Genomic DNA, 14,755 nt, shown 5'->3' with positions numbered 1-14,755 from the left:
CTTTGTGCACGTGGTAACCCGCAGCTTTAAGTGTGGAGGCTGAGGGAATTCCAGTTTTCTTTTGGTAACCACAACCCCGAGCGCTGGGGTTGGTGGAATTCCAGTTTTCTGTTTATTTGTGGTAGGGGACTTAGTCTTGTGGCAGGGGACTCTGTTTCCTGGGGGGATTCAAGTAGGCATTGCTTGTTTTCCGCATCACGTGGTAGTGAGACTTATAAGTGGGTTTTATAGGGGCACTACGGGAGTGAGGATAGAGGTGGCCACATTCTTGTGGACTGCTGTGCAGAGGGAGGCTGACGGAATTCGGACCGGTGTCAGTTGTTTTCCGTGGCCGCTGGTAGTGAGACTTATGAAAGTCGTTCTCCGAGCGGAGACACTACGGGGTTGAGGGAGGTGACTTTGGAGTAAGCACACGAGTAAAGGAAAGGGATTATTGTTGATTTCATTTGAACTGTGATGCATGCACTGTATTTCAATTGTATTGTTGTCTTGTTTGTCTAATTAGGAGTCTCATGAACTCCTGTGTCTGTCTCTAAGGATTTTCCTTGCCTTTCATCTTTTCTACACTTCCTATATTATTATACTATCCACTCCCATTTCTCTTAAAAGAGAAGTGATTGGTCACACACTTCTCACCTCGCTCCAATCCGTGTCTACCACCCCGGGTAGGCGGATTCAGTGACTAGTCTACGTTTTGGGAAGACGCACCTGAGAAAGTCCCACGGTTCTCAGGTGGCAGTCGAGCATTGTAGACGTTCCTGTTCAGTTTTCCTTCTCTCTCCCTATATCTAGGACGCTGGTATAGGGGAAAAGGGATTATGGGGCAGGATTTAAGCAAGCCCAGTAAGGGCTGGTTAGCATGTGATTTAGTTGAGGACAGAGAGGGCGAGGAGATGGTTAAAGGTGTTGAAAAGATTGCAAAAGTATGTAAAATTGCTGTACCGACATGTGGAAGATTGCAACCAGAAAGTTGGCGTAGGTTACTGACAGAAAAGAAAGGCAAGCTTACAGATAATGGTTTATTAAAGACTGCTGAAGCATGGTATAGAGTAGCGAAGGCTATTCAGCTAGAAGGTTGGGTTGAAGAAGAAATAAATCACAAAGGTGTGAAATTGTTTGTGTATCATAATAATTGTGTTGCTGGGGTTTACCCTCAGCCAGCGCCCCAAAATGGCGCCCAGGGAATGTCTATCCCCAAGGTTCAGTCAGCAATAGGTGATAGCCAGCTGACTATGTTCCCCACAACCAATCCTCCCGAAACCCATCCCATCACCTCCCCTGTCTGCCCGGTCCTGAATTCTGATGGATCTTTCTTTTCCCCTTCCCCGTCTCTAACATTCCCATCATCCTCATCCATCCCTACGCTACCTGCTGTACCTACTCCTAACATTTCATCTGCCATTCCTTCCCTGCATTCTCTCTCCGTTAATGATCCCCTCCCCTCTTCATCCGCCCAGCTAACCACCTCCTCCACCCTTGCCCCGGCTCCTCCTTCTGCACCCACCTCTACCAATCCCTCTCCGTCCCCTCCCGTCTCCACCCCAGTCCAATACCCCACCTCCTTGAATGTAAATACCCACCCTACTCTCCTCCCCTCCCCAGCCTGGCCCTACCCCTTCCCATATCCCATGGCCCTGCCCTATCCCGGCTACCCACAACCCCTTCCCCAAGCCACTCCCCGGGTTCCGGTCATGCCCAGTCCGGCACAGTCTGCCCCGGATGTGCCCACATCCAACATGGCCGCCACTTCTTCCCTTAACCCTAATGCAGTTCCCTTTCCGGCCACCAATATGGCGGCCCCCAGTACAACCCTGATGCCGGTAATTCCCGGTGACTACCTATCTGGTTATGACCCGCTAACCACCCCTGCATCTGGGACCCCCTCTCATCCCCCGATCCTGTCACCTCACCCGGGCCCTGCACGTAAGAGAGCCCAGATCATAGAATTAGATGAGGAAGAGGAGGATAGGGTATCCCAGGACTCATTGGAGGCTGCAGGAGCCGCTGCAGGAGCCTCAGCTCATCGTTCTATCGATGATCCCTTTGGACACAAGGGTCGGGGAGAACGGGCCCCTCCTAAGTATGTTGCTTTTAACCCCACTCAAGCTAGTGCATTAATGAAATCTCTCCCTGACCCAGAAAAACAGCCTATGCCTTTTTACCGAGGGATAGTTCAAATTCAAAAGACTTATTCCGCCGCATGGCGTGATCTACTGAGCATTTGTGCCATTAAAGCAGGGGATGCATATTGGCCAAGTATGGCCCGTCACCTCAGTACAGATCTGCTTTCCAGTGATGTTGATTACCCCTCCGGGGTAACCTTTTGCAACCAATTAAGAGAATGGGCTAAGGACAAGCTTGCAGATCAGGCTGCTGGCCTTACTGATGTTATTCAAGATAAAGGAGAATCAGTGGAAAGGTTTCATGCAAGACTGTATCAAATGTTTACAGATTTGGGGTTTGATCTTACTGACAAGATTCATTCACAAATGCTGTCAGGTGCGTTTGTCCAAGGTGTTAAAGACTCTATACGCAAGGGAATCATTGCTGCACGCCCTGAATATAAGGTTGTTCCCCTGGATACCCTGCTTTTAGTTGCTAGAGGTTTGGAATCTGCTCAGACCCCAAGAAGACCCACTTCAGCTCCTCTCATGGTATCCCGCTCCACTCCGGTCCCAAGAGGTACCAGACCGGAGGAGGGGGGACATTGCTTTAATTGTGGAGCAAAGGGGCACTTTAGAAGTGACTGTCCAGAACCAAAAAAGGAGTCAAGGGAGCCCAGAAAATCATCCAAGCCTGCCCCGGCTCCCAAAGCCACCAAACAGGTTCCAATAGTTGAGGAACCCGATGAATAGGAAATTGGCAAGCCTGTGTCCGTAACCCCTGTCATGGCAGTGTCTACAGGGGATAAGGGGGGGCCACTTGCCACAGTGACTTTGCCCATTGAAGGCCACCCTACCACATTTCTAGTTGACACAGGTGCAGCCCGTAGTGTTCTGCGAGAACAAGACCTGCCAGACCCATCCTTCCTGTCAAATATTGATGTCTCTTGTGTTGGAGTGGATGGCCAGCCAAGACACAGCCCTTTAACAACTCCACTACGAGTTGGCTCTAGCCTGCTTGCTCGCTTTGTGGTATCCTCCACATGCCCAATTAACCTGTTAGGTGCTGATGTTCTCTCACGCCTGCAAGCATCCATCACCTTCACCCCAGACGGGCAGGTAGAAATGTCTACACCTCTATCTGAATCAGACACCTCAGCCCTGTGCTCCTTGCCTCTGATGCTGCATTTAGAAAAGCCCCGTGAGGAAGCAGCAGAATTAAGGTCCAATTTCCCAGAGGTATTAAAAACACAGGTGCCCGCCAAGTTATGGTCCTCAGGCCCAGAGGACATAGGTCACCTAAATGTTCCCCCTGTGGTGGTAAAGCTTATTCCAGGAGCTAAGTTACCAAGAAAGCCACAATATCCATTAAAACCAGCACAGGCTGCTGCCATTTCTATCCACATCAAGGCACTCTTAGAGAAGGGTGCCCTGGTAAAATGTAAATCTGAATGCAACACCCCATTATTTCCTGTGAAAAAGAAGACTCCAAAAGGTAAGCCAGAGAAGTACAGGATGGTCCAGGATCTCCGTGCTGTCAATGAAGCTACCGTCCTGGACACCCCTCTTGTACCAAATCCCCATACTCTGCTCTCTGGAGTCCCGCCATCTGCAAAATTTTTCACAGTCATTGACCTGGCCAATGCCTTTTTCAGTGTCCCACTGGACCCATCCTGTCAATACCTGTTTGCTTTCACTCATGAGATGCAACAGTATACCTGGACTGTCATGCCCCAAGGGGCACAAAATTCTCCAAGTCAATTTGCAAAGGCCATGGGTACCATCCTTGACCCATGGCAAGCTGAGCACCCAGAAGTTGTTTTGCTCCAATATGTGGATGATTTACTGCTCTGTGGAGATGATATACCCACTACTGAAAAGTGTTCAATTAGTCTTCTTTCCTATTTGGCAGAACAAGGATGCAAAGCTTCACTCATCAAGCTGCAATTCTGCCAATCTTCAGTGATTTTCCTTGGACATTGCCTATCTCAAGGTACCAGACATCTTACTCGGGACCGGGTAAGAGCTGTATTGGACATTCCACCTCCAAGGATTTCAAAGTCCCTCCATGCCTTCCTAGGCCTCATTTCCTACTGCAGAGCATGGATCCCAGAAGCCTCTCTGCTTATGCAACCTCTCTATGATGCACTTAAATCTGACCCATTCTGTTTGACCAATGAAGCTCTGGACAATTTCAATGCTCTCAAACGTGCCATTGCTTCTGCTCCTGCCTTGGGCCTACCTGACTACACCAAACCTTTCAAATTATTTGTCTCTGAAAGACAAGGCCATGCAACAGGAGTTCTTACCCAAACTAATGACTTAAGAGGCCGTCAGAGGCCTATTGGATATTTCTCATGTCAGCTGGACATTGTGGCCAGAGGGACCCCTTCCTGTCTCAGGGCCGTTTTTGCTGCAAGAGAGCTCATAGAAAGAACCTCAGACCTGGTCCTTGGCCACCCTCTGGTTGTTTTGGCCCCTCATTACATTTCTGCCATCATCAACCAAGTCCAGCTCAAGCACGTGTCTCCAGCCAGACACCTGCGCCTACAGTGTCATCTTCTTTTGCCTGACAACATTTCCATCCAGAGATGTCAAGTGCTTAATCCATCCACTCTTCTTCCACTCCCTGAGGGGGGTATCTACTATGGATTCATCACGGATGAGACCTACATTTACCTGCTCTGTGGGTGTATCAAGAAGATCATGCACCCACATTTGACATTTCAAGAAAATGAAAATCCTCTCTGTGAAGGCCCAGATTACGCCTTCTGTACCATGTGGTACAAACCAAACATTACTCCCGAACCTTGCTATGAAGATGAGCTTTACCACTGGACTGATGTGAAGCTCACTGCTCAAGATTTCTATTGTGATTCTGAAGGCAATAGCTTGGTCTTGGTTCAACTACCTCAACAACTTAACTACCTCTACCGCCATTGGGATACCGCTATCCCACATATTCCTGTTACCAAGTTGAAGACAAGGTCATGGAATGATCTTGGGCCCATGGCAAAGCTATGGGCCACCATGGATGAAGAACAGCTACAGGAAAATGGTATTGCCAAATACCCAACAACTGACCTTCTAGAAGCATGGCCACGCCATTTCCTGGAAAAGGAATTTCAAGATCTGGTCATAAAGAATGATTATGACCCAGAAACACCTCATGACTGTTTCGAACAGATGAAAATGGAAACAGTGCACTTACCAACTGTACATGAGAATCCATTACCAGATCCAGATTTTACCCTGTTTGTGGACGGTTCAAGATATGCTGATGAAGAAGGAAGATACCATACAGGATATGCCGTAACCACAACAGATGAAGTTATCAAATCATCATCTTTACCACCAGCAATGTCTGCGCAAGAAGCTGAATTACAGGCTCTGACTTCAGCATGCAAAATTTCCGAAGGAAAACGTGCCAACATCTATACAGATTCAAGATATGCTCTGGGTGTGGCACATGACTTCGGCCTCATTTGGAAGACAAGAGGATTTCTTACCACAGCCGGTACACCAGTCAAACACAGCACTGCAATCAAGGAGCTAATGGATGCCCTCCTACTCCCTAAAGAAGTGGCCGTTTTGAAAGTCAAGGCCCATGGGAAATTGGATACAGATGAAGCAAAGGGCAACCATTTAGCTGATCAGGCTGCTAAGCTAGCGGCCAGGGATCTGCAGGAAGTGGATGAAGAAGTGTCCGGACAAGAAGAAGAAGAAGTTCCTATTTTTGCTCTGCAAACTCTTCCTACTGATTTGCGAATTTTGCGAGAACAGCAAGCTGCAGTCACTCCTGAAGAAATCCAGAAATGGAAAAAGAAAGGAGCTGTCCAAAAGGACGGAGTATATTACAACAACTTCAAATTTTGTCTTCCCAGAAAATTATATCCAGCAGTTGTCCAATGGGCACATGGGCCTGCACACCTGTCAAAAGAATTGATGGCCGCCCTCATACAGAAGTATTATGAAGCACCTGGAATTACAACATTGATCAATAGCTTCTGCAAGGCCTGTGTCATTTGTGCAAAATGCAATCCAGGAAAACCAATCAAGGTGCCTGCAAAACACCTGGCGAAGCCCATGTACCCCTTTCAGAGAATTCAAATTGACCACATCCAAATGCCCAAGAGTGGGCCCCATGAATATGCACTAGTCATAGTGGACATGTTCTCAGGCTGGCCAGAAGCCTACCCAGTGGCCAATATCACTGCAAAAACAACCGCAAAGCGCCTACTTACAGATATTGTATGTAGATTCGGACTCCCAGAAGTCATTGAGAGTGATCAAGGCCCAGCCTTTACAGCAACAGTGACTAAAGAAATTTGGACTGCTCTAGGGGTGACTCTAGCCTTCCACACCCCTTACCACCCACAAAGTAGTGGTAAAGTGGAGCGCATGAATGGCACTTTAAAAACCAGAATGTTAAAAATGTCACAAGAAACAAAGATGCCCTGGCCAGAAAGCCTGCCAATAGCTTTATTTAGTGTTAGGCACACACCTAGAGGGAAGCATTCACTGTCCCCATATGAGATTCTATTTGGGACAGCACCCAGACTAGGTTGTTATTATCCGCAGCAGTTGCAGCTCCAATCAGATGTTTTAGTAGACTATGTAACTGAACTTGCAAGTGCCTTAAACAAAATACATGCCCAAGTTTTCTCTTCAATTCCAGATCCCGATTTGGATACAGGTACCCATAACCTGCTCCCCGGAGATTGGGTTCTGGTCAAGAAGTTTGTACGGAAAAATACCCTGGAACCAAGATTTGACGGTCCATTCCAAGTTCTCCTGATTACCGCAACCTCCGTCAAACTGGCCGGCAGGCCACATTGGATCCACGCTTCCCACTGCAAGAAGTCTCCTGCCCCGGAGGAAGCAAATACCGTACAAACATGTACCTCTGGTACACCTTCTCCCTAATTAGCCTAATAAAGGCCCAGCAAGTAGCCATCACCAAAGATATTAGTGGGTATACCTTCTGGTACAATTCATCATGCACCCATGTGGCTACTTATACCTTTGACTATTGTGATATTGTAGAATTCCCATTTCCCACCTCACAAATCCAGAGTATCTATAGAGATATCCCTCATTCAAAAGACCCATATGTTTGTGTAGTTGACAAGCAATGGGGGCACAATTGTGACCATTGGGGGGCGGCGGGATGGAATGCCGGGCCTGCCTGGGGTTACAAACCAAAAAGTGCCTTATCTAAAGTAGATGATCATGGTAGATCCCTTCTCCAGAGAATGACTTTGAGAAAGCCTGGGGGGGTACACCAATGAAATTAATCCTTAACATTGAGCATCCAAGCCCCACGGATGCAGACCAGTATGTGATGGGAATGTATTGGAAAAAGGGTTCCTACCGTAAATTAGGGCATTTCTACCTCAAAGATATGTGCAACTCTTCTGAGTGGCAAGGGGCCACCCATATGGTCCCTAACCCATTAAAACCTCATATCCAGACCTTTCAAGACATGATGGCCATTGCTAACCCCACCTTTGAAGATACCATGGCCGCTGAAACAGGTTTTAATGATGTTAACCTATGGTTAGAATGGATGAAATACAATGCTAATAAGCATAACAAAACCGCATGCTATGTGTGTGGCGGTGCCCGGCCTCACCTGGGTACTGTGCCTTTAATCCTGCCAGTAGATATAGAAGAATGTGTTTTAAGCCTTTTTGCCTATCACTATGATTTTAACAGGTCCATATGTATAGCATGGACAAAGGAGTATCCTCTCCTAACTAAGGATGTCAAACCCCCAGATGGTATTACCGTGTATAAAGGTAATTACACTTGTTATGCTAATTATGATGGAATTGGTAGATTCTTGGGTAACTTCTCTAAGGGGTATTGTGCTACCTACAGAAATGTCTCTATGAACTTGTTGCAATTTCACACCAGGTCATTGGGGGATATTTACTGGTTGTGTGGGGATTTACAGCTAAGATCCAGAATGGACAAAGAGTGGTGGGGGGAGTGTACTCTGGCTAAAGCCATTATGCCTATACATATCATCTCTGACACACACCTCGTCACCCATGAGTCCAGGCACACTAAGGTTAAGCGTGACGCCCCAGTGAAAGGAAGTTTTGATCCTCATGTTTATATTGATGCCATTGGAGTGCCTAGGGGGGTGCCCAATGAGTTTAAAGCAAGAGATGAAGTTGCTGCAGGATTTGAATCACTCTTTGCCATAGTTACCACAAACAAGAATTTAAATTGGATAAACTATATTTATTATAATCAACAGCGTTTTGTTAATTACACCAGAGATGCCCTCCAAGGATTGGCCGAACAGTTGCAGGCCACATCCCAAATGGCTTTCCAGAATAGAATGGCCTTAGATATGATCTTAGCCGAAAAAGGAGGGGTTTGTACAATTTTACCTGACACCATGACATGTTGTACCTATATCCCAGAGAATACTGGCCCTAATGGTAAAGTTACCTTAGCCATAGAAAAATTAAATGACCTGTCTGAAGAGTTAAAAAGGAATTCTGGGATAAAAGATCCCTGGGAAAGATGGTTTGGTTGGATGACAGGATGGCAAAAGGCTTTAATGCATATTGGTATGGCAATACTAATTTTTCTTTTTATCTTTGCTCTTCTCTTTTGTTGTATCCTCCCATGTCTGAGAAAATCCCTCATGAAGACTGTTGACCAAGCGGCACCCACTTTCACTCATCTCGAAGTTGATGACCAAGATTTCCAAGATATCAACTCACCCTGTATACCGCTGCAAACAATCCCTTTTGTTGATAAAGTGCAGGAATTCTAGGAAGGGACCAGCTTAGGGACAGCATCTGTCAGTGAATGGTAAAGGCCCCGTGTGGAGAAGTGGTGGGTTAGCTGCCATGGGACACCCATGGGTGTGAAATGTTCGAGAGCCATGCTGACGGATGAGTTAGCCTATCAGGGTCAGATTTAGGGACAGTCTTGCACTTTGCATTAACACCTAGCTAGCGGCCACGGGGTTTCTGTGCCTTTGGGTTAACACGTCTTCCTGGTACTAACTTAATAAAGTTTTATCTCTTAGAATCTAACATTTCATAGGGGGGACTGATGTGGGATTATTTAAAAATCCTTATTGTACTTGTATTCAATTATTGCACTAACTCCATTTTAACCTCATATTGTGAATCCTCCATTTTGTCCTCCTAACCTGACTTCTTCATTCCTCCATTTTGTCCTCCTAACCTGACTTCTTCATTCCTCCATTTTGTCCTCATAACCTAACTTGTTCATTTTAAAACTACCTTACTTGACAGAATTTCCCAGCACATCTAATACAATAAGACAAAGACTGTATTTTCTACAGACATGATTAACATAGGAATTGCTGACTTTTCCTTAACTTGCAACATAGTATAATTTGAAGGCCATGAGAACACAGTAGTAATGAAATGTTCTATTCATAAGAGACCTTGCACCTGGCCACGAGGCCTGAGATCACCGACCGTGTAAAATGACGCTCAAGACCCCCTTGTCCCCACCCGTGTCCAGAACAATCCCACCTCTTGGTGGGTGGGCACGGGACTAACCACTTAGTTTTTGAGCCAATTAATAATATTGATAGGTGGACACTAATCCTGACACTTAACAATTAATCCAATTAATGATGTTTATTCTCTGATATTCTAATAATCAATGATGACGTAAAATGCCTCTTAAAAGGGCCTGCGCGCCCGCTTTTTAATCACTTGCCAATACATTTTCTCGAAGTTATTTTAACCTGAACCTTGTGTGTCAGACTTAATTACTTCAGCGTATATACGCAATTCAATTTTATTAATTTGGACAGGAACAGATAGACATTTAAACATTTTGGTTTACTGCTAAAAAGTACCATAACAGTGCCTACGTCTTTATCTCCAGTCAGCATTATATTCACAATTTTTGCTTCTTTGTTTCTGTTGCTGTTGCTAAGGTTAAGCCCTTGGGCATTGCTGTAGTGCCCTCCTGGTGGACTATCTGCATGCAGACACTGAACTTTCCGCATTAATTCAATGCATCTCTATGAGGAGATGCTGGTTTGACATGGCTCTGTTTGACTTGTGCTGGTTCTGCCACTGATCTGCCTCCTTGACAGTTCCCTATGAGAAAGCATTGTGATTGGCTTACAGAATCACTTTTGATTATGTGAGCTGTAAGCAGGCAGGTCATGGGTAGAGGTAGCAGCTGCAGACTTAAATACAAGTAAGATTTTACTATATTTAGTGAGACAAGGGGGCCGATGGTGGTTTTAACACTACAGGGTCAGGAATACATGTTTGTGTTCCTGACCCTATAGTGCTCCTTTAAACTATCAAGTAAGCAAACAACCTCCTGGGCCAGAACTAGTCTTCACTGCACTAGAGTTCTTTGTAAGAGGACATTGAGAAAAGCTTGCAAAGATTATCATTCGTAGATTCTATTAGAACACTCAAAAAGGACAGACAGATGGCTGGAGCAAATGCTTACTTAGTGTGTATTATAGCTAGGATTATAATCCTATTGGTAACAGCCTAAAAGCTGTTACAGTCTTAAATGCTATGACAGGATTTGCAGAAGACAAGGAAGCTTTTAAATCACAACATAAATGAGACAAGAAGGAATGACTGGACACTTTTTTGTGAGAGGGCATCCTTTTGGGATAAAATATTCTATATACACCTCCTAATTAGAAAATGGATTAGTCCACAAGAGGGACTAGAGGTAAAGGGATCTCACAAGAGTTTATGGAGGCATGGGTCCTTAGGCTGAAACAATGAGCATTTAAATTAAAGTTCTAGCAGATCCCTATAGAATGTAAGCTCGATTCCTATAGAATGTAAGCTCGATTGAGCAGGGTCCTCTTCAACCTATTGTTCCTGTAAGTTTATTTGTAATTGTCCTATTTATAGTTAAATCCCCTCTCATAATATTGTAAAGCGCTACGGAATCTGTTGGCGCTATATAAATGGCAATAATAATAATAATAATAATAATAATAATAATCTGGGCTTAGATTTAGCAGATCCTGTATTGATTTTATAATCAGAAAAGGATAGAGGCTGGAGGTCCTAGCTTTTTTTATCCACATTATTGTTATTGCATCATAAAATGCAAATGACCCAGTGAAAAGGATTGATACTGTGAAATATGCAAAAAATCTCTTTAAGAAAGGAGTCATAGCCAGAGTTGCCAATTTAGGAGAAAGGAAAGAGCATATACACTATATAGCCACAACATGAAAACCACTGCTAGGTGAAGTGCATAATATTGATTATATTGATACAATGGCACCTGTCAAAGAGTGGAATATATTAGGCAGCAAGTGAACAGTCAGTTTTTGAATTTCATGTATTGGAAGCAGGGAAAACAGGCAATCGAAAAGCTCTGAGTGACTTTGACAAGGGCCAAACAATGATGGTTAGACAACTGGATCAGAGCATCTCCAAAACAGGAAGTCTTGTGGGGTGTTCCCAGTATGCAGTGATTAGTACCTGCCAAAAGTGGTGCAAGACATGGCAACAGGTGAACTGAGGTTAGGATCATGGTCACATTGCATCGCAGTTTGCTGTGAATGGGGTTGCGTAGTCGCAGACCAATCAGAGTGCTCATAATGTTTCCTGTCCATATCCAAAAGTGTCAGTTCTGGACCATGGAGTAATGGAAGAAGGTTGCCGGTCTGATGAATCGCATTTTCTTTAAATAGAGTGGATGGACAGGTGTATGTGTATGGACGGGGTGAGGGGTAGCAACAGGGTAAATCATGCTGCTACTTCATAAAAATAAGTATCCATGAAGGACAGGAGGAGAATATGCTAAAAACATGTCTAGGTTTTTCTTACCCAACATATGACGAATCCAGAGCCGAGTCATCAGAGCTAGTTCCAAGGTACTGATCAATAATCTTCTCTCTGGTTGGCTTAAATCAAATAAAGTAACATGTTAAACAGGTTTTCTAAGATCTAGAACAGTGATAGGCAGTTTTTTCAGGAGTCATACAATTTAGCTATGATTTCTATGATGTTTAGGCAGCTGAAGGGGAAACTAAATCTACATAACTGGAATGTCAAAAGTAAACCATCACTTAGAGCTACATTGTATTTCAGCAGAACTACAGACACTTCACAAATTATAAGGCCCAGCCACTCCAAACTATAACCATCTATAATTATTTATATTAAGATATATACCAACCCCCCCCCTAAAAAAAAACATTGAGCCATATACAATTGTTTAAGAGTTACTCATTGAATGACTTCCTGCCAAGTTACCAGGACCTCAGTCTAACTATTCAGCCATATCAATATAAAAATGCTTCTCCATTAGCAAATTCTAACTACATTTCTTGCATTCCAATAGGTACTTTAGAAAAATATTTCAACACAGCATGCAGAATATAAAAGTGGTGTTTTATGAACCTCCATAAGTCCTCAATGAAAATGAATAAGGTTTGGAGCATTTCCACTAATATACTACTGCCATGTGAATGCACCACTTGAAAAAAAAATAAAAAAAAAAAATTGCTGTTGCATATTTATTAGTAATATAATAGTTTTAATTACAACAACGTTAGGGCAATCGCTATAATTCTACTCTACCATAAAGCAATCCTGCTTAGGATATCCGTAATTTAGTTTATGTAGAACTTACAGTGTTATTCTCTTCTCCAAAGTCGACAGGATCACCAATGATATTAATTGCAATGAGAGCAACCTATGATAAAAACACATTATTTTAGTGTTCGATTTGGATCATATTCCCAAAGTAATTCTAAAAGTTGGAATACAATGCATTATGTTCATGCTTCTAAAATAATGGGATTTGGGACCACAAGGAAGACATTTTTACTTTTAATTCTCCAACAGATTTACTAGGATAGCCCTGGACTAATTTCAGATTATATTTTTTGTAGTCAACTGAACTTGGTGGTTTAGTACCACTTTATGGTCATTTCGGTAGGATGACTTTGAGCAATGAAAAAGCAACAAAAATAAAAGCATGCAATTACAGCTTCAGGTAGAAATAAGCAAGAGAAAACTCCCCATGTTAAATCCAAGCTGTATAATGATTGCCTATTTTTCGTCCAACCAGTGTACAGCAAACATTTTAATGGACACTATAGTCACCAGAACATCTACAGCTTAATGTAGTTGTTCTGGTGAATATAATCATTCCCTTTAGGCATTTACATTGCCCCCCAGGGACACCTCCAGTGGCCACTCCTCAGATGGCTGCTAGAGATGCTTCCTGGGCAGTGCTGCACTGGCGTTCAGCACCTTCACACTCTGGATGGAGACATTGAACTTTCCTCATAGAGATGCATTGATTCAACTAATTTCGATAAGTAGGTGCTGTTTGAGCAAAACGGCATTTGGCCCCCCCTTTTTGGCCAATTTCAGTCAATCCAATTCTTTCCCTATGGGAAAACATTCGAATGGCTAAAAATTGTAAATTTTAATGATGTAAACAAGGAGGCAGATTGTTGGCAGGGGCAGCACTGGCGGACACCCGCGGCGCTGGAAGTTAGGTAATTTTAGTTCCTTTTCACAATGTTCTTACAACAGATTAGAGGTACACTATAGGGTCAGGAATACAAATATTTATTCCTGACCCTAAAGTGTTAAAAACACCATGTAGCCCCCCCCCCCCCTGACCCACCAAATATAGTAAAAAACTTACCTTTAATAATCCAGTCTGCTGGTGCTGGCTCTGCCCCTGATCTGCCTGCTTTGCTGACATCATCAGAAGTGATGATCTGAGCAAATCACAATGCTTGATCACAGGAAAGCATTGGGCTGACTCAGATTGTCGAGGAGGCAGAGCCAGAACAAGTCAAACACAGCCCTGGCCAATCAGCATCTCCTCATAGAGATGCATTGAATCAGTGCATCTCTATGAGGAAAGTTCAATGTCTCCATGCAGCGGGTGGAGACACTGAATGTCAGCGTTGCATAGTGTGCAGCACTGCCCCAGGAAGCACCTCTAATAGCCTTCTGAGGAGTGGCCAGTGGAGGTATCTCTAGGCTGTATAGTAAACACATCCTTTTCTCTTAACCCCTTAATGACAACGGACGTAACCAGGTATGTCTGACCAAATTTTTTTTTTTTAAATGGTCGTTAACGACCTCAGACGTACCCGGTACGTCTGCAGCAATTTTGAGCACTTGAAGGGATCGTGATCGCTTCCAGCCACTCTAACGGTATTGCAGCGATGCCTCGATGTCGAGACATCCTGCAATACCTCCCCTGACTGCCAGGGGATCGCCCCATGTGGCACCCGGCAGTGTAGCAGAGCAACGGAAACCATCAGGCAGGCTTCCAATGCTCTGCCTGTGTGCACTCAATACAAATTACACACAAAATACACACAAAAGTGAGAGGAAATGTCTGTGCGTCTTATGGAGCAAATGTGAAGCTTTACTTACCTGTCTTGTAGCGTGGGCCGGCAGCACAGCGCGCACCGCGGTACAGGAACTTCAATTTCAGGTTCCGGTTTCCGGCAGTACTGAAATGAAGTGCGCACTCAGTGTGCACACTTCCTTTCAGTCCCGCCGGAAACCGGAACCTGAACTTGAAGTTCCTGTACCGCGGTGCACGCTGTACACCGGCCCACGTTACAAGACAGGTAAGTTATTATGGGACAAGGGGAGGGGGGGGGGGACACT

The 14,755-nt window shown here is 44.4% G+C and overlaps 1 protein-coding gene across 1 annotated transcript in view; it reads right to left on the bottom strand.

Moving 5' to 3' along the window:
• CEP104 (centrosomal protein 104) overlaps nucleotides 1–14,755 on the bottom strand; it is a 113,218-nt gene that overhangs the window by 80,012 nt on the left and 18,451 nt on the right. The window contains exons 5-6 of the mRNA XM_063436570.1: nucleotides 12,741–12,803; nucleotides 11,933–12,009 (exon numbers count right to left, since the gene is read on the bottom strand). Of these exons, the coding sequence (XP_063292640.1) occupies nucleotides 11,933–12,009; nucleotides 12,741–12,803 (140 nt within the window). The remainder of the gene's footprint in view (nucleotides 1–11,932; nucleotides 12,010–12,740; nucleotides 12,804–14,755) is intronic.

Source organism: Pelobates fuscus, chromosome 11 (assembly GCF_036172605.1).
Source record: "Pelobates fuscus isolate aPelFus1 chromosome 11, aPelFus1.pri, whole genome shotgun sequence".
Classification (NCBI taxonomy): Eukaryota; Metazoa; Chordata; class Amphibia; order Anura; family Pelobatidae; genus Pelobates; species Pelobates fuscus.
Note: the sequence above shows the minus strand (reverse complement) of the source record. Positions and strands in the feature narration are given on the sequence as shown.